Consider the following 27,808-nt stretch of genomic DNA (forward strand, 5'->3'; position numbering starts at 1 on the left):
TAATTAAAAAAAATGTCATTCAATGGAGTTAAATAGTGAAAGAAAATCCACTTGCTCCTGCCTGTTGTAGTTGTCTCCTAATGGAAGGCTACTCTTAAATCAGTCATTAAAGAACTAAGGTATTTTTCTGCTTTAGTTCAGTTGGTTAAATTGGTCAATAATTGGCAGTGACTGATTTCATGCAAATTTAAGTGCTTCTTTATTAAATGTATTGGATTTAATCCTGTATGCTGTAGCTACATAGGTCTTTTTATTGCAGTGTGACTTCAACTTCAAACTATTCCAGCATCTCAATGGGGCAGCCTAAGGTACACAAATGAGGGTTACTATTTAAAGCAAATCTTTCCTAAGTAGCTATTGCTGGATTTTTCCTTCCAGCCTACGGATTAAAGAGATTCTGGCTCAACAACAACAAAAACCTCCAATGTATTAAATAAGAAAGTGACGACTCAAGAATGCGATGGCAAAACTTGGAGATGGTCATACGCAGCGCTGCAAATGAGAAGAACATTTGTCTGATCATTCATGTTTGGCAGGAGCATACTAAAATTTCAGCTGTCCACAGGAGAGGAGATGAAATATACAAGCGAAGGTGAAAACTTCTGAGTCTTGAAAAAAGATGTTTAGTTTCAGACTCAGACAACTGATATTTTCATTTATTTCCCTCCCAATTACATTACAGTTTATGTATATTTTTGTGGTGTTGGTTGGTTGGGTTTTTAGTATAATCATAGCTTGCTTCTCTTCTTACTTAATCCTCTGATTCCCTTCCTCCATGCACAAAACATTCCATATTTTATAACACGGTAAATGTTTCTTGCAAATACTGACATTTTTCAATTGCTCTCTAGTAAAGTGCCACAGAGGGTAGTAGTGGACAGTGCAAGTGAGGTTATGCCAACAGAAAAAAATTAAAGGCACCCCAAAAAAAGTCAAGTATTTATTTTAGTAATTTGCACAGACTGTTGCTAAAGAAAAGTATGTATTTATTTTTTTTTAAATGAATTGAAGTACAATTTTAGGAAATATTTGTTCATTACATTTACATACATAGTTTAAAACTGGCTTTCTCAAAAGTGTTCCTTCACAATGAGAAAATGTTAAGTTCACATGCACCTTACTGTTTTCTACATTTTCCACCATATTACACCTCATATCAATATTTACAATAAAAAGACTATCCCGTAAATTCTTATATTGACATTTAATATGAACAGTTGCAATGTGTAAGAAACCCTGATTAGTAATTTGATTGCACTGAGACAAATGTAGGCTCATAATACAATAAGGCACAGTACTATGAATAGGGAACATAGATTGTTCTTTCAGCAGCCTAGACGTCAATCAGTTAATTTCTAAGGGTGTTATTGGGTGTAAAGTTAATGCACCAAGTTTAAATGCAGCTAGAACAATGTTCTCCTATACAAGACTGTTTTGAGGAGCCAAATGTTTTGTATGTTATGGTGGGAGTTATAATTAAAAAGCTATATTTAATAGGATATCGGTGGAGTTTTATATCAGACTAGATGGGCCTTTTAAGGGACGTATGCTGTATATACACATATGTATACATAAATTTAATCTCTCTGACACCTTACTAAAAACAGCAGCATGATAAACTCATTAAAAAGAGCTGGGACATACATTGCTATCATAACTCAGAGCCCAATTTTCAAAACTGCAGCGTACTCAAAATTCCTATTACAGTTTGAGAGCTGTACGTGACCAGCAGCTCAGTCAGGGCAAGTGGGGGAAATCAGACCCACAGATTCATCTATTAAAAAAAGTCTTGGGTACATAGCATCTGTCTTTAATCTCATTACATAGTGAATTAAAGTACTGCAAATCTTTCCATATTATTTTGGTTCTTTGCTTCTACTACAGCATAAAAGACTTTGTCAGTCAGGGATTGGCATCTATCGTTTTCAACACAGAGCTTTGGGTGCAGAATCAGCTTGTTGCTTGTATGGCCGGGATTAGTAAAACACTGCTGAGATCATCATGTATGTGCTTCAGAACCAAAATAGCCATTGCTATTAAAAACAGGGTGGTGGTAGTTGTGGTTTGTAGTGGGTGTCTTTTTAATCGACCTAGGGTTTATGCAGAGGTAGTTTTTATAACACTACTGTAATGAAGTCTCAGTAGTGTCAGAATACCATTAAAAAGGTACCAGAATTTTTTTTATCATATCCAAATCCAATCACAGTTAAAGTGAACTACATCAGATTTAGATTAACGGACCACAAGTCCACAAAAAACACTCAGAATTCAAACACATTTTAAAAATTCCTTCCAATGAGTTTAGATTCTTAAACTGTCACTAGATCAGAAGTTTTACTCAAACTATGTAAGAAGAAAAATAAAAATTCATACAGTAACTGCAGCATGTGGAAGTTGACTAAAATCTGACAACTGTATTGTATAAAAGTATAAAAGTGAAAATAACACTTTTTCAATCATTAGTATTTGTAAAAGCAAACTTATTAGGGAACATAACATAACCTTGAGTACTAAATATAGGTTTTGTTTAAATGTTTGTGTTTTATTTTAATCTGTAATGGAAGAATTATACCACAGTATCCAGCTGATTATTAAAATGGAACCACATTTTTCCTTGCATTTTAGTCATATTATGTTTACCCACAGTGTAAAAGTAAACAGCTATGTGTTACGTGCGATGCTTATGTCTTATGATTAAATTAAATTAAAACTAAATTGCTACAATCCACACTTCTTAAAAAGAGGAATAAAAACAACACAACAAACAGCACATTATTTACAATATAGAGTCTACATTATGTGTCAAAGTGAAGTTTGGACTAATCCATTAAAAATTCTCAGACATTTGATATTATGATTTTACTGCAAACGTCAATAAATTACATCATTTTTGTGCTAGAGGCTCAGGTGAACATGATTTAAATTACAGTAAAACCTTGCTAATGCCTGGGAGACCCACTCAGGTCTTGCTGATTTGCAAAAGAGAGGACACTGCACCACTACCAACAAAAACCTACTGTTTTCATTTACTGTGACAAGCTTTCTTAAGTTAAGCACAGTTTTTAAACATACTAGTAAATATATTGGTATTACACTTATAAGGCAGTGAGCTTAGACTTTATTAAAGCACTCTGCTTTGCAAGAAGTAGAGAAGTGAGACTTAGCAAGGTTCTACTGTACCTCAGACAAGGCAGTCATTGCAGACACCACTGTCTCTTAGAAGTGATGATGTTGGACAGTTTAATGTGTCTGAGTTCTACATCTCAATCCTTTTAAGCATGGCATGTGTGCAATTTATTGGGTGTTCAGCATACAGTGCTTACAGCACTGACTCTCTTGATCTCCTTTATTTATATGAAATTGAACAGCAGATTTATTACCCCATTTAGAATGCATCTCTTAATTATGGACTACTGAGCCAAATTTTGTCCTAAATTATATAATCCAGGAAACCCTATTGATACCAGTGGGGTTGAATAAGTGTAAGTGAGGATAACATTTGCCTTTTGACTTCCTTTTTGGAATACAGATGATGTATACTTCAATAGAGTTGAAACCCTCTAGATGATGTTTTTCCTTATCTATCCTGATCCAGATAAGCATGTTCCCAATTTTAAACATGTGAGTAGTCCTGGTTAAATGGACTATTCATGTTCTGATTAGGTACACTTTGCTTAACTGGGGTCAAGGTGAACAAATGTTTCAGGTAAAAGTAGTGGTGTGTTTTCTATTATTGTTATATTTTCTGCTTTACAACACATCTCAAATGACAACACTCTATACAAGAAGTATTACATTAGAGGCCATCTAAACTGGTAAATATGGTATTCTTATTTACCAGGAGACGTGACACTAAAATAATTCTGTTTTATGCAGCATTTTAAAAGATCAGCCTCTGGCATCCACAACAGTGTTCATTGCTCTCTAGAGCACAAACATTTTTTTTCTCTTGTGTTTGTACAGAAACTCGTACAATGGGGCTCTAATCCTTAAAGGGAATTTATAGGATCTATAATAATATAAATAGTCATGATGGCATTTCCCTTCATATATGTAACATGGTTCTCTTTTTAATTTGTTTGGGATATTCTTCTATGGCTCCTATGGTGTTTTCTCCAAAGATTCCATTCACATAATGCAAATAATTAAGATTATACTAAAGGTAGACAAAAAAATACTCTTGCTTCTGAAGATGCTCTATATGTATTCAAGTCAGCTAAAACATAAGCATCTTAGAGCACTTGTAAAAGTGTGCTTCCTTGACTTTCCATTAAAATAAAAACAATTATTTAACCAGCCAATTGAGGAAGATTGTTCATGAATTGCCATAAAGTATAATATAACCATGTAAGGCTCAGGTGTAGTGGTATCTGAGACATTTACTAATGTATGGATAAATGCTAAGCTGTATTACTTTCAGTTAATGCAATTATTAAGGTTATTGATTTAAGTGATGTGTAGAAAAATGACAACAAAATTTAAAAGGTATATACTGTAGAACCCTTAATATAGCCAACTTCCTGGAGGAATTTCAAAATCAGAATAAATATATATTCAACATGTGCTGTTTTCTTGAATTTTACAATAGTATTTACCAGTTTGAGAGCATTTCTCACCCCCATTGAGCCTGATCCAAAATTCATTTTGCCTAATCTTGGTTCTGATCCTGTGATATGCTGGCAAATTTGCAGGACTGAGCCTTTTATCATCAAACATTTCACAGAGGGATACAACTAAATGCAATAAAGCAAAAATTGCATTCTCACTGTCTCAGAAAGATGTAGTTGTTTAGTCAATATACTTTGCAAATTGCACCAATAATTCCTTTGATTATGTAACCAAGAGTTTCCCTGTCTTAACGTAAAACCTTCCACAAAGAAACTTGGTAAATTTAAAACTTTGTGTTTGTAAAGGCTCTAAAACTGTTTTTAAAGTTGTGTTCAGACACTTGGCAAGGGATCAGATGTTTTTGTAACAGAATCCTCTTGGGCCATGTGGCTCTGAGGAGTAACAATCTTGACAAGTTGTGCTGTTGTCTCTATTGGTCATAACATTTCACATTCTTGCCAGGGAGGGGGAGAGCGCATGAGTGCATATATCTGAAGCATGCAAAACAGCATATGAGGCATCTCATTCTTTCAACCACCTGCTAGGACAATGCTAGAAACAAAAAAACAAAAAACAAAAACTTTTCACCCATGCAAACTTTCACCACAATCCTTAAAGTTTCTTATCACTCTTTTACAAATCTGATTTAAAAATATTTCAGGCCACTCTTTCAATGACTAGTCTCTTGTCTCTTACATAACCTCTGGGTACAGTCCTGACCTTTAAACATTCTACTCACCTAGGAGTGACTATTTTAAAAATATATTTCAATGTTATTCAATGGAATTCACCCTGCAGAACAGAAAAAAGACTTTAAGAGGCCAGTACTGTCAACATTTCTGATGGCAAGGATACTTTATTTTGGCTCAGCATCTTCATTTTTGGACAGATGGGAAAAGAAATAGTTAGCAAAAGTGTACATTAAAGTTAAGTCAAAACAAAGTTTTCAATAGCCCTGAGCAAAGTACTTCATATTATGGGCCAGTTCTGCTTTCTTGTGCACACTTGTAACTCCCATTGATTTCTGTGGGACTAGCAAGTGCATGTCCCTCTGCAGAAGTTGATCCTAGCTCTACATGCAACTGATAATGTGTCCCAAAATACTTGCACGCTCCTTTGAAAATCCCAGCTTCAGAAATTTAGGCACTCTACTACTTGGAACCCTATATGCCTCCAAAATGGATAAAGGGAAAAGCATTGTGTAGGGAAGCCAAATTATTCAAATATAAATGCAATTGACAAGCATGCTTGCTTTTTAAATTAAAACACTTGTGTTTTTGACAGTAAATGTGTAAAATTTAATCCAAATTTAAGTTTACTTGGGGATTAACTGAAAGCATAGATAATTTTATCACACAGAATACAATTTTAAACCCCCTTTTTCTTGAAGTTTTGTGCCAAAGCATTTGCTAACTGAAACTGTTCTGATAAAAAATGGTTTGATTCCTTTTTAAACAATGCTATTAAACACAACTCTTAAAATGTGTAATCTCACTGACCCGAACAGATGTGTTGACCTACCAAGTGATGCAATATGCACCACACTGCATGCAAAATAACTTGATAAAACAATTAGCCCTTGAAATGTTTATGTTTTGATTCTTTTTTATACAAGATTTAGTATTTAATAAAAAGTAAATCCGTTAAAAATCTCTTCATTTCACCCACTTTACACAATTCTAGCAAGTAATTAAAATACAAAGTATGTACTCTGGGAATACATAATTTTCTATTAACTGACCAATTTTGGTAGCACAGTGCATAGAGGTATACTGCCATTTGATTCAGATGTTAAATTAGCCCTTAGCTTGCTTGCCACTCCAACTACTGGAGGCAACTTGGAACCTATTCCTGGGAAAGAGCTTGTGTAGTTCGAAATCCGTTTACCCACGCTTTTATCAGTACTAGGTGGTTTGGGAATTCGTTTACAAATCCACGGGTGCCTTAAAGCTTGACTTGGAGTCATGCGTACAGAAGGATCCCATTTAAGACATTCTTTTAAGAATTCTATAAACAAGGGATCATCACAGCCTTTCAATGCTGTCACCCAGTCTTTATTGCCTGGAGCACCACGCATTTTACCCCTGCGCGATCTACTACCATTGAGGATCACTTTCCCATCTGTATGTGTGGTTGCAGTGCAGTAGCGAGGATGACCCTTGGAGTTGATGAAGTTCTTGGCTCGCTTGGATTGATCCAACAGCTTCTGAGGTGGCATTCCAAGAAGCTCCATCATACAAGCCAGTTGGTCTCCTTCATCCTCACCGGGAAAAAGAGGATATCCAGTCAATAGTTCCACCAGAATACAACCAAAACTCCACATGTCTATGGGCATCCCATAGCGACTTCCAAGAATGACCTCAGGGGCCCTATAAAATCGAGACTGAATATATGTGTAGACTCTTTGGTGCTCAAAGCAGCTGGACCCAAAATCAATAACTTTGATGCCACTCCGCCCTTGCTGTTTTAGAAGTATATTTTCTGGCTTCAGGTCACAGTGTATGATTTTGTTTTTATAAAGAGCCTCCAGACATAGTAATATAGAGTGGGCAAACTTGCGTACCAGCTGCACACTGAACCCCTGAAACTTATTTCTTTTGATCAGCTCATACAGGTTCATGCTCAGAAGCTCAAAGGTCATACATATGTGGTTCCGAAAGGTAAAACTTTCTAGCATGTGAATAACATTCATGCTGCCAGTTTTATCTTGTTTCTTGAGATGCTCCAGAATCCGAATTTCTTCTGCTGCTTGACGGTGGAACCTTTTTTCATTACGAACCATCTTTAAGGCCAAATGCTGGTGGAGTTTATGATCATAAACTTTAGCTACTTGTCCAAAACTGCCCTTTCCAATGATTTTAAGTACTTCATATCGGTAAGCAAGATGGTCATGAGGCACATGAATGTATCCACCTTGGTCATCATCATATCCTCCATTGTTGGGCCCACCGACGACTCCTTGCTTCTTTTTTGCATGTGGACCCACAAAGTAAATTTCAGAAAAGTTTAATATTTCTTGCTGTTCATAAGCAGACAACTGATGTTTATATTGCTTCACTGCTTGCTCTGGAGCCTGAGAGATAGGTTTGTGCACTTTTGATGAACTTCCACAAGATTTGGCCGTGCTCAAGCTGTCTGCGCTTTTATCTTTTGGCAAGGAAGGAAGAGATCTTTCAGAACTACTTATTCCTGCAGACTGAAGAGTACTGCTTCTCTTATTGCCAGAGTCCTCAAATAGTTGCTCAACTTTGACCTGACTTCCAGTCAGAGGATGATCTTTCATAGTGAGTGTGTTGCTAGTAACCTATAGGGATTAAAAAAGCCAATCTTAAATGCTTTAAAAAAAAACACAATGGAATAACATGAAAATATCACAAACCAAAATGTGTACTAGGTTAATATTTATTTTCACAGTGTAGATTTATTTTAAATGTACTGCATAATTCACATCGTTATCAGTTCTGAGTTACATGCACTGCCATAAACGTGACTGTACATTAAATACAATAAACTTTTAAAAACGGAGGATGTATAAATACACCCTATCTTCTAGTTCAGAAAAGGCAAACTTTAAGCAGACTTGCACCAAAGGGCACAAATACTTATCCCCACTAGCATGCATCTAGTCAGCAGAAGGGCAGGTGGTGGAGACCAATATTGCTATGTTTAGCCTTGGAGGTGGATGCTGCAAACATGACCCACTGACAGATTCAGCTTGCACCTGTTTGAGATACGCAGCCTAGTATGAATGTGTACAGAGGGGAGAAGACTGCACACTTGTCCATGTAATAGAGGGGAAACAAGGGATGTAGAGTATGACGTATAGGGTTGAGGAATCCATGATGGACGAGGTAAAAGTTGGGAAAGAAAGGGACAAGAGCAAGCAAGAGGAAGATGACAAAACAAGATACAATGGGCCGTGTTCTACTCTCAAACATACATCCACAACTCCCATGGACTTTAAAAGAAATCACGCAAATATTTCAGATAGCAAAACTGATACTAGCTTTCATCACATTTATTTTCTTTTGTTTCTCCCCTTCCAGTGTTCTAAGACACAACAGTTCCCCACTCATTGCTCTAAACTAATTTGGGCATAAATATTTTCATCTACCAGGAGATGTTAACTTGTTGCAGACAAAACCATAAAAATAGCAGAAAAACATTGTGAAATATATTTAAGGCTTGTCGTTTTCATACAGTTCAACTTAGCAAATGCTGAGCTCCCTGAAATTGTCACTTCCTTTAAAAGGCAATACACTCATTCACGAACATTCTTCCTTTCATTTCCCTAGCATTCTACACTTCAAGAAGGCACGAGATACTATTGTATGCAACACGGAGAACGTCAGGACTAGTGCAGCAACATCTGTTTTCCATTCTGGCCTTTAATCTCAATAAAGATGTGAGACGTGCCAAGCCCAGTCCCTGAAACTAAAATAGCAGCTTAGCAATCAAGCAAAAATATAAATAAACCTGTAGATCCAGAGCAATAAAATCTGATAACTTTTTAGTTATACACAATCCACCATCTCAACACAGTCAGTAAATAAGAGCAATGATAATGTTTGCCAAAAACAGCTACACAAATATTCTTCCTTTCTCATCCTGGTTGAATCAATTTGCTGGCTCTGCACTGAATTATTAGGGTGCACTTCATGACACGAGCCCAGAAAATGCAGACTTCCTCTAGGAGCCTGTCTCAGCTCAATAACGATTAGGCTTTTAGAATAGGCATTTCACACAGTGCTGTCTGTCCAGAAAGGTGAACAATACATTGTAAGAGACACACCTAACCAGGAACTCACTGAAAACATAGTATAAATACTTTCTTCTTTCAGCCTATGGCTGAACTGCAGAGCTAAGGGTAATGTAAGATTTTGAATGCAAGGCAAATAGAATAAAGGACAAATAGATCAAAATAGTAAATTTACAAATGAACTGAAAACCTCAACATGAAACAAGGTTCAGTTTTTGTCGTAGAGTTTTGTTGGTGTTTTTTAAAGATGTCTATAAAACTGCTCTCCTGCTTCCACTGCAGAAATCTTGAGCGTGACCATGTTTTTTTTACTATAACTGCAGTCAGATTTTGATTAAGCACATAGCCCTACCCCTTGAAAACTCTACTTGTACTACAAGAAATGATATTCTTTGTACAAGAATTCTGTTATTTAAATGAACTCACTATGCAGAGCAGGAAGGAGTTTAAAGGGGTGGAGCTGTATGTACAAGAGTGATCATCACTAAATTTCATCTTCCACTGTACAATGCCTATTTATCTAGCTTCATGATGTTTCTGTGAAGTTCCTGTCTTCTTTAGTATAGAAATAATTTTGTGTCATTTGAAATTTTTGCCACTTCTCTCTTTTCTACATCATTACTCTTAAATAAATGGTCCTAGAGAAATGATTACATAAGAAAATTAGAACTTCAGGCGAGGAATAAGCAACAAAAACCGTTTCATGCAAGTTTCCATAATAGTAACAGAATAAAAGACATTGACGGAGAAACTTCTGATTATATCCTTTTACCAGAAGGCTTATAGAGCTTTCAATTAAGACTGCAGCAACAATTTAATGGTCCATTGTGGAATACTTATTCCTTCCCCTGCCTCTTCCTAAAATTCATACCTAAAAACAATTCAGCAATGAAGGTGTTAAGGCAGAGCTTCACTACTTAAAAAAAGCGAATTTACTCTTTAACTTACTTTTAAATCTCACCCTGACATACTGCCTTGCAGGTATCTTAAGTTCTTGTCCTAGACAAAGTGATCAAGAGACCCTAGAATACAAATAATCAATTTCGCAGTGTTGTTCTTTAATCCAGATCTGTTCACCAGACATCCTAGAGCTCACCACACATGCTGTTACAATATTTTAATTAGGAACAAATCCAACATTCCGATCAAGTGCTAGAATTATTATATAGTACTAGTGATATAACCATTTCCCAAATGATGATGTACCTCAAAAGCCACTGGCAAGTAGTTTTGCCATAACATTTAGGATCCACAAAGAGTGGCATAAAGGGGAATACAAAAGATAAATGCTTTTATGAATTCTTTGACTATGGTAATCCCTTGCAGAGCTAGAAAGCCTCAAACCTCAGGGGCCAGATCCAGGCAAGCCAAGGGCTGCATCCAGTCCCTGGGTGCTAGGTTCCCCACCCCTACTCTAAGGCTTCAAGAAGAAAAAAAAAGATGTACTTGAGTCAACAAAGCCTGATAAAATTCACCATAAAGTACTTAAGGGACTAGATGAAGCAAACTCTAAAACCATTCAAGAACCCTTAGAGGACAGGTAAGGTCCAAGGTGACCAGAGAAAGACAAACATAGCACCTATCTTCTTTGTGAATACCACAAAGCTGAAAGGAGTTACGAACAGTTTGGAGGATGGGGTTAGAATTCATATAACCTTGGCAAATTGGAAAACTGATTTGAAATCATCAAGATGAAATTCAATTGAGACCAGTGCAAAGTACTATGCTTAGGAAAGAAAAAATGAAATGCATAAATAAAAAATGAGGATGCACTTGCCAGGAGCAGTATTGTAGAAAAATCTGTAATTTTAGTGGAAGATAAACTGAGTATGAGTCAACAGTGTGATGCTGTGAAAAAGCCAAGAGACATTTTGGGGTTAACAACAAGTATGACATAGGAGGTAAGTTACACTGTACATGGCATGGATGTGGCCTCAGCTGGAGTAGTGTATCCAGTTTTGGACATCATTCTAAGAAAGATGTGAACAAACTGCAACGAGTCCAAAGGAGAGTAACAAAAATGACAGGAAGTTTATAAAACAGACCTGTAAGAAAAGGTTGAAAGAAATGGGCATACTTAGTCTAGTAAAGCATTTGATATGGTTGTGCATGACCTTCTTATCAATAAACAGGGAAAAATAATCTAGATGGGGCTACTATAAGGTGAGTGCATAACTGGCTGGATAACCGTTCTCAGAGAGTACTTATTAATGGTTCATAATCATGCTGGAAGGGCATAACAAGTGGGGTTCCACAGAGGTCCGTTTTGGGACTGGTTCTGTTTAATATTTTCATCAATGATATAGATGATGGCATAAAGAGTACAATTATTAAGTTTGCAGATGATACCAAGCTGGGAGGGGTTGCAACTGCTTTGGAGGCTAGAGTCATAAATCAAAATGGAAATGGTCTGAGGTAAACAGGATGAAGTTTAAAAAGGACAAATGCAAAATACTTCACTTAGGAAGGAATAGTTTCACACATACAAAATGGGAAGTGATTGTCTAGGAAGCAGTTCTGCAGAAAGGGATCTAGGGGTCATAGTGGACCACAAGCTAAATATGAGTCAACAGGGTGACACTGTTGCAAAAAAAGCAAACATGATTCTGGGATGCATTAACAGAAGTGCTGCAAGCAAGACAGGAGAAGTCATTCTTCTGCTCTACTCTATGCTCATTAGGCATCAGTTGGAGTATTGTGTCCAGGTCTGGGCACCACATTTCAAGAAAGATGTGGAAAAATTGGAGAAGGTCCAGAGAAGAGTAACAAAAATGGTCTAGAAAACATGAGCTATGAGGGAAGACTGAAAGAATGGCACTTGTTTAGTTTAGAAAAAATGGAGAGGGGACATGATAGCAGTTTTCAAGTATCTAAAAGAGTGTGGACAAGACATTAAATTGCAGCATGGGGGGGGCTGGACTAGAAGATATTCAAGTCCCTTCTAGCCCTCCATTTCTATGAAAACATGGCGCTGAACAAAATTAATATTACCTATCACTTTACATAGTGCTTTGCAACCATTAGCATGCATAATTTCCCCAAAAATCTTGAAAAACTTTAACTTTATTGAGTCTATTAATGTATTAACAAAATTCCTACGCATCGCAACTATATTTAATTTTGACTGGACTCATGCAAATCAATGCTACTACATATTATCTATTCAGGAACGACATTCATTCTACTAATGCCATGGCCTTTGACAAGCTTCTCATCACTAAAGAAGATCTTTTTATGTCATTAGGGAAGCCATGATCCCTCCTTTCCCCGTAACCACCTGGCAACAAAATTAACTTCTGGCCATAGTACGTATAGTTGGGGTTATTTTTCCCGATGTGCATTACTTTACACTTATCCACATTAAACTTCATTTGCCATTTTGTTGCCCAATTTGGTGAGATCTTTTTGGAGTCCCTCACAGTCTGCTTCTGTCTTGACTATCCTAAACAATTTGGTATCATCCGCAAACTTTACCACCTCACTGCTTACCCCTTTCTCCAGATCATTTATGAATAAGTTGAACAGGATTGGTCCCAGGGCTGACCCTTGGGGGATACCACTAGTTACCCCTCCCCATTCTGAAAATTTACCATTTATTCCTACCCTTTGTTTCCTGTCTTTTAACCAGTTCTCAATCCAAGAAAGGACCTTACCTCTTATCCCGTGGCAATGTAATTTACACAAGACCCTTTGGTGAGGGACCTTGTCAAAGGCTTTCTGAAAATCTAAGTATACTATATCTACTGGATCCCCCTTGTCCATGTGTTTGTCAACCCTTTCAAAGAACTCTAATAGATTAGTAAGACATGATTTCCCTTTACAGAAACCATGCTGACTTTTGTCCAACAAATTATGTTCTTCTACGTGCCGCACCATTTTATTCTTTACTATTGTTTTGACTAATTTGCCCGGTACTAAAGTTAGACTTACCGGTCTGTAATTGCCAGGATCGCCTCTAGAGACCTTTTTAAATATTGGTGTCACATTGGCTACCTTCCAGTCATTAGGTACAGAAGCCGATTTAAAGGATAGTTTACAAACCACAGATAATAGTTCAGCTATTTCCCATTTGAGTTCTTTTAGAACCCTTGGATGAATGCCATCCGGTCCTGGAGATTTGTTAACATTAAGTTTTTCTATTTGTTCCAAAACCTCCTCTAATGACACTTCAATCCGGACAGTTCCTCAGATTCATCACCCATAAGGGACGGTGCAGATTTGGGAATCTCCCCAACGTCCTCAGCCGTGAAGACTGAAGCAAAGAAATCATTTAGTTTCTCCGCAATGGCTTTATCGTCATCAGCCAAGAAACTTGATAGACCACACAACTGATATGTCACTGAAGATTTGTTAGGTTTTCACATACTCAGAAAAAGTTAATTCTGAATAAAAAGGAAATGAATAGCCAGTTTGCTAAATGTTTTGCCCTTCAAGTGTCTCAACTGTTACTTTTACAAACTAAATTAAAATGTTGTGTCTCTGAAAGCAGAAACTTTCAGTTTACTGCATGACTAAGATTGAAAGGAGAGACAGTTGAAAGGACCTGAAGTTTGCAATGCTAATGCAATTTTATATGTTAAAACAGAAAACTCTGAGAAGAGGAAACCAACTATCTCGTCTATCTGAATGTTTTCTCTTAAAAAAGTATGCAAATTTTCATTTTCTCATGCCTTCCTAACAGGGATGTAAAATCCCATTTAATTAGTTAACTAGTTAAACATGACGTTTAATCTGGGCTGTAGTGTCCCTTCTGGCCACTATGGCTGGGTTGGAGCAGCCCCCCGCTGAGTGCATGGGCTGCTCCAGCTGGACTGGAGCATTTTGCAATGGTGTGCTTGGACCCAGCCCATCACAGGCAGGTAAATCCCAATGGTTTACAGTAACCAGTAAGCCTCAATCATAACAGTTAACTGTTCACATCCCAACTTCCTAATTTCTGCACAAGATACTATTAAGTATTTGTTTTGTTTATATGGTACAAAGACCATGCTTGGCATTTTACAGACAAGTGAGAAAACAAAATACTTGCCACAAAGAATTGACAGTCTAAACAAACAAAATGCAGATAAAAGAGAAAAGAAGAGATGTGACATAGAAGCAAAATGATCTTAATTCAAGGTCTGGTTATGTTGTAAATTAGATATAGCACTTTAAGGATTGTGCAGTTTTCTTGAGATATAATGATTTAAAGTAGGGATGTGAAGGGCAAGTCGACTATCCTATAAGCAAATGCTTATCGGATAGTTGACAGGCTAGTCAACTAGTCACTTCCTCCCCCCCTTTCAGAAAGAATAATCCTTCAAATTAGGGATGTTAAATTGCAAGTAATTGACTAATCGAATAGTCGATGCATTTTGCATTGATTAGTCAATAGGGCTGTTCAGAAAGAGGCAGTGGGGGGTGGGGGCAAGAGGAGGTACTTCAAAGCAGCAGCACTGCGTGGAGCCTGGGGCCAGACCCTGGGCTTCACGAGGCGCTGCCACTTTGAAATGTCGCGAGGAGCCTGATGCCACCCTCCCCGCGGTGTTTCAAAGCAGCAGTGCCACACGGAGTCAGAGGGGGAGTCCCCAGCTGACCCCAGGCTCCATGCAGTACTTTCGCCTTTGAAGTGTAGCAACAGCCCTAGGGCAGAGGCACCCTATCAACTTAAAAGGCAGAGGCACCCTATCGACTAATCAAATAGTCGATGCAAAATGCAATTTAACATCCCTAATTTAAAGGATTATTTGAAGAAAGCACTATAGCTCTTTTGTATGTGCGCGCACACACACACACACACACACACACACACACACCCCTACCTACCTCTCTCTCTCTCTCAGGCACAGGCACCTCAGTCTGACTGAGGAAGAAGGCAGGCCAAATTAATTACTGGCATAAATTATTTCAACCCTGTTGACTTCTCAATAGATTGCTTTTTAAATTTGTCCCTTCATCTATACCATTTCCTCAATCTGGCTTTTAGCTACAACTTTTCAAGTAGTACAAGATTTAAGACAGAATTAAACTGAAATCTAAATATAATTCCAGACCATTTTACAGCATGCCTGTAACACAGCTGAATATGACTTCTCACTCTAGCTGAGTCAATTAAAGATAACATGATACAAAACTACCATTTAAGAATGTATCGCTTCTACAAAACAAATTGAACATCTGAAGTCTGTGAAGTGTTATTTTGCTATTCATTAAAATATCAGATAATGCTAGTGCTCCTATAAAAAATAATATTGTATATTACTCTGGGTGTATGTATAAATCACATATTTGTAAAAACAGAACTTCTGGTTGTTGTTCTTACTATTATACCCATTATTTCTAGTACATGTTGAACCTCTCTAGTCCAGCACCCTTGGGACCTGACCAGTGCCAAACCAGAGAATTTGCTCAACCACAGGAGGTCAATATTGTCTAGCAGCATTACCAACACTTCCACTGCTTACTGGGCTCTTAGAAGACAGTTAGGGGTAAATCTGAGCTAAACAACAGCACAGAACACTGAGGATACATCTACACTACTGACGAAGATCGAAGCTGCCGCTGTCAATCGTCCAGAGTTCAAATTAGCGCTCTAGTTAAGATAGCTAATTCGAAGTGAAAAGGGCACTCTGGTCGATGCCGGTAAACTTTCTTTCACAAGGAGTAAGGGAAGTGGAAGGAAGAGGGTTCTTCCTTCAACTTCCTGCAATGTAGACAGCGCCAAAATCCGAATTAAGCTACTTCAACTTTAGCTACTCAATTAATGTAGCTATAGACATACCCTGAAAGCCAGGTCTGGTGGCTGTAAACAAACTTTATGGGATTGTTGGAAACTTGGCCACACCCAGGATAAGAGAACATCCAGATATCTAATCATGCTGGACCACAGAGGTTGCCAGACCAGAGAGTGACAGACCAGAGAGGCTCAACCTGTACTTTTATGTGATACAATGTAAGAGGGTCCTTAATAAAGTAGAATATAAACGTGTAAACCACTATACATATCAGTATGTGATGTACTGTGGCATGAAGTCCCAAACAGGTTGGAAACTAATTATCTTGATCAAAGCATAAACAGTAGATTATAAATTATTTTTTTCAGAGTTGCTTAGATGGTTCAGTGCTGAACACAATATCATGTTACCTTTTTTACTGCTAGTTAGTAAAAGCAAGTGTGTTAATGAGCTGTGGCAAGGTTATAATATCTAGCTTTATTAATTTATTGTGCCACTACTTAGTGCATATAATTATTTAATTAACAACCAGATGACACAATGCAAAAAGCCAGAAAATTACCCACATTAGTTTTCCCAAGCGAAGGAAGTCCAGATGGGCTGTGTTCTTCATTTGTAGGATCTGGGTACCTAATCTGATCTATTCTCATGTAGGAATCATACAATCCATCTCCAAACCTGGCTGAACATGTCAAATACAGAAACCAGTTAGTTACAATCATGTGCACCAATACAACAAAAGACACTTATCTCAGTTCCTAAAAATTATCTAATTTGTAAGCATTTCTCAAAGTTCTCAAAATTAGCTTTTGATAATTTATTGGCTAAAATACAGCAAGAACATCATAGCTAAATATTACTGAGCTACTCCACAGTTGTATTTCTTTTAATGATACTAAGGATATGGCTAGACTACATCTGTTTGTTGGAAAAAGCTACACAAAATGCGCTCTGCATTTTGTGTAGCTTTTTCCGATACTTTTATCAGAAGAGGCTTTTCTGACATCTGGCCCATCTAGACTGAGCCAAATGTCAGAAAAATCCCCTCTTTTGAAAGCCCCCTTCTTCCTCGTAGAACGGGGAATACAGGGGCTTCCGAAAGAGCGTGTTTGCTCTTCTTTAAAAAAAAAAGCAGTGAGAAAACGCGTTCCCTGGACGCAGCGGAGTTTTTTCGGGATACCAGAGGTATGCAAACCTTAGTATCTGGTTCTTTAAAAAACAAAATAAAACAAAACCAGGAGCTTCTCTTAAATTAGACTCGTCTGTCATTTTTTGCAGTACAAAAATATCCTTAAGAGTCTTTAACCAATATCCTATTTTAAGGAAAAAGAAGGATAATTCTGAACTATCCGTATTTAGAGTGGCAATGGAAAATGAATACACACACACACTGGATAACACAATCCTTTAAAGTAGTTTCTTTATAAATTGACATGGAGGAATCAAAGTCAGGAGATTCACTGCTAACTAACAAATGGCTGCCCAAAAAAAACTGTATTGATTTCTGCAGTAATAGACAAAGTGTTATGACTATGATTAAAATAAAACTGGCTAAAGCAATCAACATTAAAACACCAAAGTTTTGATCACCATGTGCACTCAAAATGTCAGTATGAGTAAGACAAAAAGGACTCACTCTATTTATGTAAAAACAACATAGAACTCCCCATGCTATAAATACTGTCCTTCTTATACACATTGCTCTAAAAAGTTTAACTAATTGGTTTTTCATTTTAGTTCTGCTGACAAAATACAAAACTTAGTCATTCTTTCCAAACAAGTAATCGCAACTGGGAAGCTGGAAATTATATTTAAAAATTCCCAGTTAAAAGTTCAAGGCAAAATGTAATAGTCTATTTCATCTCCCATTACAGAACATGCTTATTCACTGCTGTGTATGAAGAATAAACTGTTTTCCCCCCATAACAATGTATCACCATCTTCTTTGTAAACTTGTGTATTATTATGAATGTTTTTTATATCATGCTGATATATATCAAGGGTGCTCAACAGTAAATTAATAATACATTTTATAAATCACAGAACTGAATGCAACAACACATATTTGCAGAATTATGTAATACAGATACAAAGTAGAAGAGTGGGGAAATGTTCCATTTTTTAAATCTCTCTAACTTCCTTTAAACTTGGATTCTGCAAAGCTACTCTGTGAGTTAAAGAATAACATATAAATACTGCATTTCAAACATTAATTGGAAACACAAAGATATAAAATAAGCTGCCAAAGGAAAAATGTCAGGAACGTTCCTTTCCTTGTGCTGAGTCTGCCCAAGTCCTGATGAAGACTGGCCTGTTTTGAGTCATTTAATCCACATTTGGTTTCCCGTAAAAACACCTAGGATACTTTAGAAGATGGATGCTATACAGATAAAAAGTGTTGTTATAACAGCCAATTTCTGTCTTTGCTGTATTCATCCTCCCATTTTAGTTTCAGAGAGCGAAACGTACAAAGGCATAACAAGGCTACTAAGTTGCCAAAAAAAGAGGCACTACAAGAAACTCAGCATCATTTGAAACCTCCGCAGAAGGAAGTTTTCTATTGTTTGCATATTTCACGCCTTGGCCAGAACGGGCTTGTTCGTTACAATCTGTTCTCCGGATGCTTTGTCCAGTTGAGTTTGAAAAGTCGCGTGTTACAATTGGGCTTCCCCTGGTTTCCTGGGACGACGAGTAACTCCAGCACGAGGAGAGGTCCCCCCCTTCTGCAATTCGATTTCACTCCCCTTTCCCATCACACTGTAGGATCCAACCAGTTCCCCCCTAGTTATAACCCCGACGTGCGCCAGGGGGACCTCACCCCCCGACTGCCCTGCCCCTGGTCAGACTCCCAGCTCCCCCCGCTTTTCCTGCTTATTTTTATCCCCCTAATCACTCCACCCCGGGGGGTTTCCATCTGTCGGGAAGCCCCCTGCCGAGCCCGCACGTGCATAGCCCCCCCTCAGCCAGCCCCCCCGAGGGTATTTCGATCCCTCTACTCACCCCCCCCTTAGGAATCCCCATCTCCGGGCTCATTCCCCGCCCCCCCCCCCGGTCCATGCTGCCAACACACCCGGGTCCCCCCCCCCCCCGAGGCTGGCTGCTTCCCCGCAGGGCGCATCCCTGAAGTGGGAGGATCCGGGCCGAGCTGTGCCCCCCACCCCCACCATGTGCCACCGGCTGTGTCGTGCCTCCTGCCCAGGCCACGGGGCTGCGCTTGGGGGGGGCGATCCCCCCCCCCGCCATTACCTGCGGTGAGGGGCCCCTCCGGTTTCCTGCTCAGCAGCATCACGGCGGGGAGGCCGCGGGCCCCATCCCCCTCCCGGCCCCGCTCACCCCTCCCCCGGGCTGGGGCGGCTCCAGCTCGGGTCCCCTGCGGCTCCCCAGCAAGCGGCGGCGGCGGCTTCGCTCGGGCCCAGGCCGCGGCAGCGGCGGGAGCCTGGGCGGTTGCTAGGGAACGTGCACCCCGCCCGGCCGGGCAGCCGCGCCTGCGCGGTGAGTGACGGGAGCGGGGGGGGGGGGGAGGAGCAAGGCCAGGGCGGGGGCTGAGGGGAGAGAAGGGAGGGACCCCAGGCTGAACGGGGGAGGGGGGAAAAAACCCCTGAGAGCTCCCTGCCTGGCTTTGTACCGTGCTCCCTTCTCTGAGACCCCCTTTGTCTGCTTGCCCCTGCCTGCTCTGGCTATGCCCCCATTTGGGGGGGCTAAGGGGAGGGAGGAAATGTGTCCCCCATGTTCAGGACCATGAGCTGCTGCTGCATGGGAATCACCTCAGTGTAACCTGCCCCCCCTTTTTTTGTTGCTAGTAAAGTCCCCCCCTCTAGGCACACACCCAATTAAAAGCTACTGGGTATTGGAAATGGAAAGTTTCCCATTCCCTTGACATAACTGCAGCTAAGCAAACATTGCTGGTTGCTGGGAGAGGTCCTCCCCTGAGCCCCTGGAGTGTAAATGGGGTTTGGGTTTTCTCCTTTCTGTATAGCCCTTTTTAAATGGCAAAGCCCTGTGCAGTCCCTCCTGTGTCTTTCAGGGTGTTGTCTAGGATGACGTCCTGAGATAACAGGAAGGGTGGATAGTAGTTAGGGAGCTAAAGAGAGGCCCTCCCCTGAGCCTCTGGAGTGTAAATGGGGTTTGTTTTTTCTCCTTTCAATATAGTTCTTTTTTTAAATTGCAAAGCCCTGTTCATTTCCTCCTGTGTCTTTAAGGATGTTGTCAAGTGTACCTTGATGTCCTGAGATAACAGGAAGGTAGGATAGTACTTAGAGAGCTAGATAACTATGTTGTTCAATACCTAGCTCCACCATAGACTCCCTGGCATGTCTACACTGCACGGAAGATCAACGCTGCCATAGTTCAGTTTAGTGGGTCTAGTATATGGAAGCATTTGTTCCCATCAATCTCTTGCTGTGTGGATGGCACAGAAACAGGATGTAAGACAGGGCTGCTCAACTTTGGAAGCCCTGAGGGCCATAATGATACTCACAGCACATACCAAGGGATGCAACTTAAGTGTGCATGTATGTGCAAATATATGCAAATAGCATTTTTTACACTGATAGGCATGAATATAAGGCACTTTCCACAATGCCCCTGCGCTCCCTGCACTTCCTTCCTGGGGACTAGAAATGCTGACACCCTGTACTCATCTGTTCCAGCTAGCCCATCCCCTTATGTCTTTTAATGCTCACCTTGCCTGGGAGACGCCTCGCCATTGTGGAGCATGTTCCCAGTGGAGGCCACATTCAAAGGATCCTAACCACAGGCCGTGTGTTGAGCCCTGCGTAAACCCAAATTGCACTGCGGGTCATAAACAAACGGGCTGTGGGCACAGGCCACGTATTGAGTAGTCCTGATGTAAGATATGTCGATTCTAGCTACCTTGTTTACGTAGCTGGAGTTGTGTATCTTACTTTGACCTTACGATGTAGTGTAGGCCAGGCCCCTGGCTAACACTGAGTAAGTCTACACTAGAAGTGCTTTTCTGGAATAGCAATACCAGTATATTATACTGGCAAAGTGCTCCTACTGTGGACATAGATCATACAGGCAAAACTCACCACATTTGCCATTAGAGCTTATTCCAGCACCCACTTCCCACCACTGAAATAAACGATGCCAACTAAGGCACAGTTTTGCCAGTATAACCGGGTCTATGCTAGTTTTTTTTTTTTTTTTTTTTTTTTTTTGCCAGCACATCACTATTTTGGTCAGGGTTTGCAGTATAAAACAGAATCACACTTCCACATACCCTGATCAATAGAAGTCTGTAGAGTTGCCCTTAGGATTTGTCTACACTGGCAATTGATTGACAGAACTTTTGTCATTCACGGGTGCTTAAAAAATACCCACCCATGAACCACAAAATGTTGAGTTTGCAAGATAAAAACAGAACAGAGACAAGGCACTGTGGTTTTACAATGAGGTGAATTAGGAGAAATGAAGTCAGCACGGTACTGCCTACCAGGGCTACTCTGTGACAAAAAACCACTAGTATGTTATCGCCATTTAGGATTAACTAGTGAGATAATTAAAATGCATTAGGGATCTTCTCCACAAAAATAACTCGTGTTAGTGAAGATGTCTGTGACCCCCATGAATAAAATGACACCAATAGCACTTCCCTGAGTTTTGTAAGGATACATGCATTCAAGATTGTCATGCACTCAGCTAAACTATAATACCACCTTAGGTTGATAAATACCATAGTCTGTTCTATGTAAAGTGTTTTACAATCCTCCAAAACATGTTTGAAGAAAGGAGATGGTAATAAGCGTCTTGTGTCCCTAACTCTTGGCTTGCTGATCAGGGAGATATAAGTAGTGTTGCAAAGGAAAGCTTGACAGCCATCTGGTGTTGGCAGCAAGCATCACAACCCTGCCCATATCCCCAGTGGCACAGGTCATGCGCCAAGTCTTCTCTGAGAGAAATTAGAGATACTATTCACAGTAACCTGGGATTTATTTGTTTTATATATCTGTATTCAAAGCCTTTTTTAAGTGTATGAGGGCTTCAATTTTTATTAGGGATGTAATAGTGTAGTTGATTAACCGATTATCTAATAAGCAAAAGCTTATAGGTTAATGCTATAAACCAATGTTTCTCAACCTAATTTTTATAAAGTACCCCTTTAAAAATTATGAGTACCCGTAGTACCTACAGTTTTCAGACACACATAATTTTCTTCCACCATTGCAACACATTTGTTTAAACAACTTAATCGTAGCTGGGCGGGCTAGGAAATTTTTGGGTGTAAAAAGTACAAAAATAATGAAGTGCTGTTAAACTTAACAAAAAATCAATTTTCTTCAAATTTCAGTTGTGTTGACGTTTCTCCCTCTCCTGCCCTCCCCCCCCCCCCCCCGACTTCTCTCGAGTACAAGGGTACTTGTACCACTGGTTGAGAAATACTGCTATAGACTACACGCATTCCCTTCCCCACCCCAGACTGGGGCTACTATAGAATAGTTGACTAACCAATAAGAATTCATGAGGTTACTCAACTATTCAATTAACTGATATTTAACATCCCTAGTTTTGATTACTTTTCCTGCTCCCTTGACTGTTCCTGGGTTTTTTTGTTTTTGTTTTTCTGAGGCAGAGTGCAGTCAGGACTTTTGTACTCTATTTGCTAAAAAAGGACAATTAGGCTATGACTACACTATCAGTTTTTGCTGGAAGAGGCAATGGAAATGAAGTGCTGATTAGCATATGTTAGCCAGTGGCCGGGGTAGTGAGTGGTCTGTGAGCCCTATCACACCCGAATCTTTGACTGCTAGGCAGGGGCAGATGACCGTTTTGCGGGGCCCCGGGCAGCATAATTCCGCGGGGCCCCCCTTTGCCACGGCGCATGCGCAGTGACGCCATGCGCATGCGCAGCAGCGCCACGGCGCATGCACGGGGCTTTCTGAAGCGCGGTGCCCGGGTCGGCCGCCCCGTTCTCCCTGCCGTATATCCGCCCCTGCTGCTAGGACAGAGTCCCTTCGCAGTGGGCAGCCAGGGAGGCTGACGGGCGCCCCAAGAGACTTCCCCGTGGAGGCGGCATGACTCAACGCTCAGCTCTTACTGCGTTTACCCCTGACCGGCTATGGTTCTTTTTTATTGTGTTTGGTTCTGTTACAGCAACAGGAGGAGTCAGGTTAAAAGTGTAAACAATTACTATTTTATTGTTACAAGGCAAGCTTAGCAGTTAAATGTTACTGCTGTGTTACAGATAACACAGTCACTACAAAGACAATACAATAACAGTCACTTAAAGGTACCACGGAACCCTTTTGGTTCCCTGAGCTCTTATTGAATGCGCGCAAAAATAGACACCTATCAGGTATATTCTCACCTCTGCGATCCTTACTCCGGCGAAGCCAGCGTTTCTCTCAATCCCAATGGGAAGCAGTTGATAAGAGATGAAGGCATCCCTAAAGTCTCGGGGGTCCAAGACCGCCTGACCAGCAGGTATATGAGTGGATCTTCAATTAGAGTGGGGTACAGGGCCCCACTTTATACCCCGTGGTCACGTAGATGCTTCTCTTGTCATTAAAATGCCAATTAAGTTGGAACATCTTTGTGACACCCATTCCCACAGGGGGTCCAAAGTTTAATTTGCACGTGTGAGGTGGAGGTAACTAAATCATTAGGGCCGGACATTCTTTCTGATGGAATGGCAGATTCCTCTTCTGGGACGGTGTGTAGGCGTATCAATTACTGGTACCAGCCAAAGGCAGCCCAAGGTCCCAATCGCCTGCTGGCCCAATTGCTGCTGTTATCTGGTTCCTGTCTAGTATCCAGGGCCATTGTTATTCCAGCAACTTTGGAGGCCCTGGAGCCTTTGAAGACAGAGTTTTGCTCTAAAGAATTCTCTCTCCCACGGATGTCAGAGGGAGGAGGGGAGGGGTTCTGTCTGGCTCCAGCATATTGTCACGCTTCATTTGCATACTCTGTTCTGAGCCGTTTTTGCGCAAAAACAAGCAGTGTGGACGTGGACGTTTTGCGCAAACCCCCCTTGCACAAAAACGGCTTGAAGTAGATCTTGCACAAAAAGGGGTTTTTGCACAAAACAGACACGTCCATACTGCTTATTTTTGCGCAAAAACCCTTTGCCCAAAAATGGCTCAGAATAGTTTATGCAAATAAAGCACGACAATATGCTAATCAGCGCTTTATTTGCATTGCCTCTTCCTGCAAAAGCCATACTGTAGACAAAGCCTCTAAGGGAAGGTAGTTTGCCTGGCAACGCCCCTGCCCTTTCCAGAATGTAGAAGCAGCCACCTGAAAAATGAAATGACTGAGCCTCAGGAAATACACTTCACAAAACAAAATACAAACACGAGTAAACAAGGAAATGCCTTCTTCAGATAATGCTTCCTATACCTCCCCCCACACACTGCCCTAATTCTTCCCCTTTGATCACTACAGCAAAGGGCACCTCAGGAAGATCTCAGTGCCTTGCATTCCCCAAAGTGGGCAGCGTTTGCCAGTTAGGATGAAAAAAGGAGCAGTGTCACTCTAAGTCAGAGGAAATTTTACATCTTTAAAACCCTTTGATTCTTGCTCTCAAAAGTACCTCAGGAAAATGGTCTTGCTACACCACTGGGAGCTCTACCAGAACACTACTTGCATTTTGCGTCAATGGTGTCACAGAGAACACAATGAAAGTCCACAGAAGTGTATAATAGGAACACGGATATGGAGCACTGTGGGTATTCTGAAACTGGCAGTTTTTGTTAGGATGGATACGGGACAGTTATATTCCCTATGACTATAGCCATCTCCCCACTAGCAGAGTTAAGGTTGTGTGGCCTGTACGATCTAGGACAGTGTTTCTCAGCCAGTGGTACGAGTACCTTTGGGGTACTCGAGAGAAGTCGGGGGGGAGGGGTACATCAATACAACCGAAATCTGAAGAAAACTGAATTTTTGTTTTAAGTTTTATTGCACTGCATTATTTTTGTACTTTTTACACTCAAAAATTTCATTGCCCGCTCGGCTACGATTAAATTGTTTGAACAAATGTGTTGCAAGGGTAGAAAAACGTTGTGCATGTCTGAAAACTGTAGGTACTGGGGGTACTTATGATTTATTTTTTGAAAAAGGGGTACTTTATAAACAAAAAAAGGGTTGAGAAACACTGATCTAGGAGATGTTACCTTCACTGCACAGTTCCTTGTTCTCTGGGTGGATTTGTGACGGAAATACTCCCCTGTCCCACCCCCCGCAGAGTCCTTATACCCCATCAAGATAGGGTGAAGAGGATGCACGCAGAGGTTTGGAATCAGAAAATCCCACAAAGATTAAATTAGTTTCAAACAATAGCTCTGAGAGGCGTGAATCATCTCATTTATTGTAGTAGGCCTTCTCATCCCTCCTCTCAACATTGGGTACCTATTGCATGCACTGAACCTGCTTATTCTCGGATCCCCTGATCTCAGCACAGTGTGACTGTGGCATGTTTGGATCATGATACAAGAGAAGCCCCAATTTTTTATGCATATTCTAGGAACACAGAATTGATCTTAGTTACCCATAACCCTCAGTAACATTTATGAGCCTGTGCTATGCAATGGCTTTGCCTGTTTTCAGTCCACCCAATACTTAAGCCCCCAGTGCCTGTGATGTCCCTTCAATGGGACATCTCACAACAAGTAAAGTTGAGCAGGTGGATAAATCTTTGCAGGATCAGGTCTTTATGCTGTCCCCATTTAGCAATAATCTGCAAATTTATTATGTCTGAACAATGTACAGAAGTTCTGAATTGAAAACACAGGGTTTTTTTAAAGTTGCAAATGTTTCTCCTAGAATGCAGTAAAGGATCTGTACAAAATGGAGCATCTCCCAAACACAAAAGTGCCCTTTCGAAGTGGGATTTATTTGGAGAAAAGCAGAAAATTGCTCACACATTTCTTTTCTACATTCCCATTATTCCTTGCATAGTCCAAAATGTGTGACTAATTTTCTGGTTTCCTTAAAATAGTTTCTGTCTTGAAAGTGATGCATCTTCTTGCTTGGTATGCCTGGGGCTTTTATTTTTTTCTAGCCATGTATCAGAAGACAGACATACATTGAAAGCAGCTTTAAACAGAGATCTTAATTTAGACCCTGGTCCTGCAATTGGATCCATGCAGACAGACCAGCACAGAATCTCACTGCTATAAATCCTCATCAACATAGGTCATGTGTTTTAAAGTTTTAGTACAGGGGTGGCCAACCAGTGGCTTGGCAGTTGCATGCTGCTCTTCAGAAGTTAACAGGCAGCTCAGTTTATAGGTGCGGCCTGGATCTGGAGCTATATAGGTGCCAACTTTGCAGTTTGCTGGCGGGTGCTCATTCCTCAACTCCTAGCTCTGGCCCAGACCCTGCTCCCACTCCACTCCTTCCCATAAGACACCCATTTGTCCCTCCCCCTCAAACTCTCACTCTTCCTCCTTAGAGTCTCCTGCATTGGTTAAACATCTGATCGCAGCAAATGGGAGCCATGAGGAGGGGAGCAGGAGGCCCTGATTGGTGGGGGAGGGGTCACTGATGGGAGCTGCTGACATATTACTGTAGCCTGCCAAGCCCACTGACAGCAGTTTTGGGCCCCAGGGCAGAACAGACAATGGGCCTCCTAGGATGCGGTTCGCCTAATATTTGTGCCAACACAGCTGGCAGGTTCCTGTTCAGTTTTTCACCCACGTGAGCAATACATGTTATTGCATGCACTGGGTAGAAACAAAAGACCTAGATATAACATATACATTCTTTAAAAATGACCATACTTCAGTCAGGACAAGTCAGGCAGGGTAAAGCTCACTGCTCAAAAAATTAAATTTTAAGTGTAAGACAGAGAAAGATGTCAAAATGCATAGATCAGTCAAAACACTAAAATAGCACTCTGTGAAAGCATACAATTACGGAAAATATATGTGCATTGCAGGAAGTACCAAGTAGTAACAACAATACCGGGATGTGTTGAGAGGTGTGTGACACTAGGGATGTCAATGTGTAGACGATTACATAATTAACCGATAAGACTAGGCTTATCGGTTAATCCTATAGACTACATGAATTCCCCCTCCTGCCCCTTGCTGCCTCTGTATCAGAGGGCCAATCCCAACTAATTCATCCCAGCCAGGGCTTTGTCAAGCCAGGATTTAAAAACAGCTAGGGGTGGAGATTCCACCACTTCCCTACATAACCCATCCCAGTGCTTCCCCACCCTCCTAGGGAAATAGTTTCCCTAATATTCAACCTAGACCTCCCCCACTGCAACCTGAGACCATTGCTCTCCACTCTGTCATGGGGGTAGGTCATATTCTTGAACCGAGGCGTGCATCTACACACACCTGAAATATTATTGAATACACGATGGTACACTTAGCACTGCAGGAGAAAAGCGTTCGCAGGACCTTTGGCTAGAGATCAGGCAATTAATCAAAGGAGACAGAAAACTATGTGGCCACACCCTTTGCAACGGGAAATCAGCACTCGCAAAAATCTCTGTCCATTACCCGCGCTGAGAAAATTGCAAACTGGGTGATATCTATTCCGTGTTTTAAAGGTTAGGAAGGGTTGGTGAAGGAGAGACAGAATCCAAAATGAGGTCCTATGCCTTGGAGGGAGATTTTGGCAGGCCTGCAATCGAGACCCCCAAGCACTAACCCACCCCCTGCTGGCTCGTGTTCCAGCACCAGCGGTTCGGAGTCAGTCTTCTATTGTTATCAGCTGTCTCCACACTCATTCCCCAGCCGCTCCCGTGAGGGCT

General features: G+C 40.6%; 1 protein-coding gene across 3 annotated transcripts; it reads right to left on the bottom strand.

The window, feature by feature from the left end:
* Positions 1-927: 927 nt before the first annotated feature.
* Positions 928-19,530, bottom strand: DYRK3 (dual specificity tyrosine phosphorylation regulated kinase 3). Of its 3 annotated transcripts, none has more exons than XM_075910561.2 (3): positions 19,327-19,530; positions 16,647-16,762; positions 928-7,912 (listed from the first exon to the last, which is right to left on the bottom strand). In XM_075910561.2, exons 1-3 carry the CDS (start codon positions 19,364-19,366, stop codon positions 6,341-6,343), a joined length of 1,728 nt encoding a protein of 575 aa, XP_075766676.1. In that variant the 5' UTR covers positions 19,367-19,530; the 3' UTR covers positions 928-6,340. The 3 variants fall into 3 exon arrangements, with proteins under 3 accessions (XP_075766676.1, XP_006137294.1, XP_075766677.1); XM_006137232.5 differs by lacking the exon at positions 19,327-19,530 and adding an exon at positions 18,354-18,950; XM_075910562.2 differs by lacking the exon at positions 19,327-19,530 and adding an exon at positions 10,316-10,389 and having other exon boundaries at positions 16,647-16,781.
* Positions 19,531-27,808: the final 8,278 nt, after the last annotated feature.

This window comes from Pelodiscus sinensis, chromosome 27 (genome assembly GCF_052426305.1).
Source record: "Pelodiscus sinensis isolate ZL-2025 chromosome 27, ASM5242630v1, whole genome shotgun sequence".
NCBI classification, from domain to species: Eukaryota; Metazoa; Chordata; order Testudines; family Trionychidae; genus Pelodiscus; species Pelodiscus sinensis.

What these genes read in the sequence shown, in the direction of transcription:
- DYRK3 (XM_006137232.5), bottom strand. Translation starts at nt 18,405, where the DNA reads ATGACTCAAAACAGGCCAGTCTTCATCAGGACTTGGGCAGACTCAGCA. An exon ending in TTGGGCAGACTCAGCACAAG is followed by an intron (nt 16,763 to 18,353) that starts GAAAGGAACGTT and finishes TGACATGTTCAG; the next exon opens with CCAGGTTTGGAGATGGATTG. An exon ending in CTTCGCTTGGGAAAACTAAT is followed by an intron (nt 7,913 to 16,646) that starts GTGGGTAATTTT and finishes TAATCCCTATAG; the next exon opens with GTTACTAGCAACACACTCAC.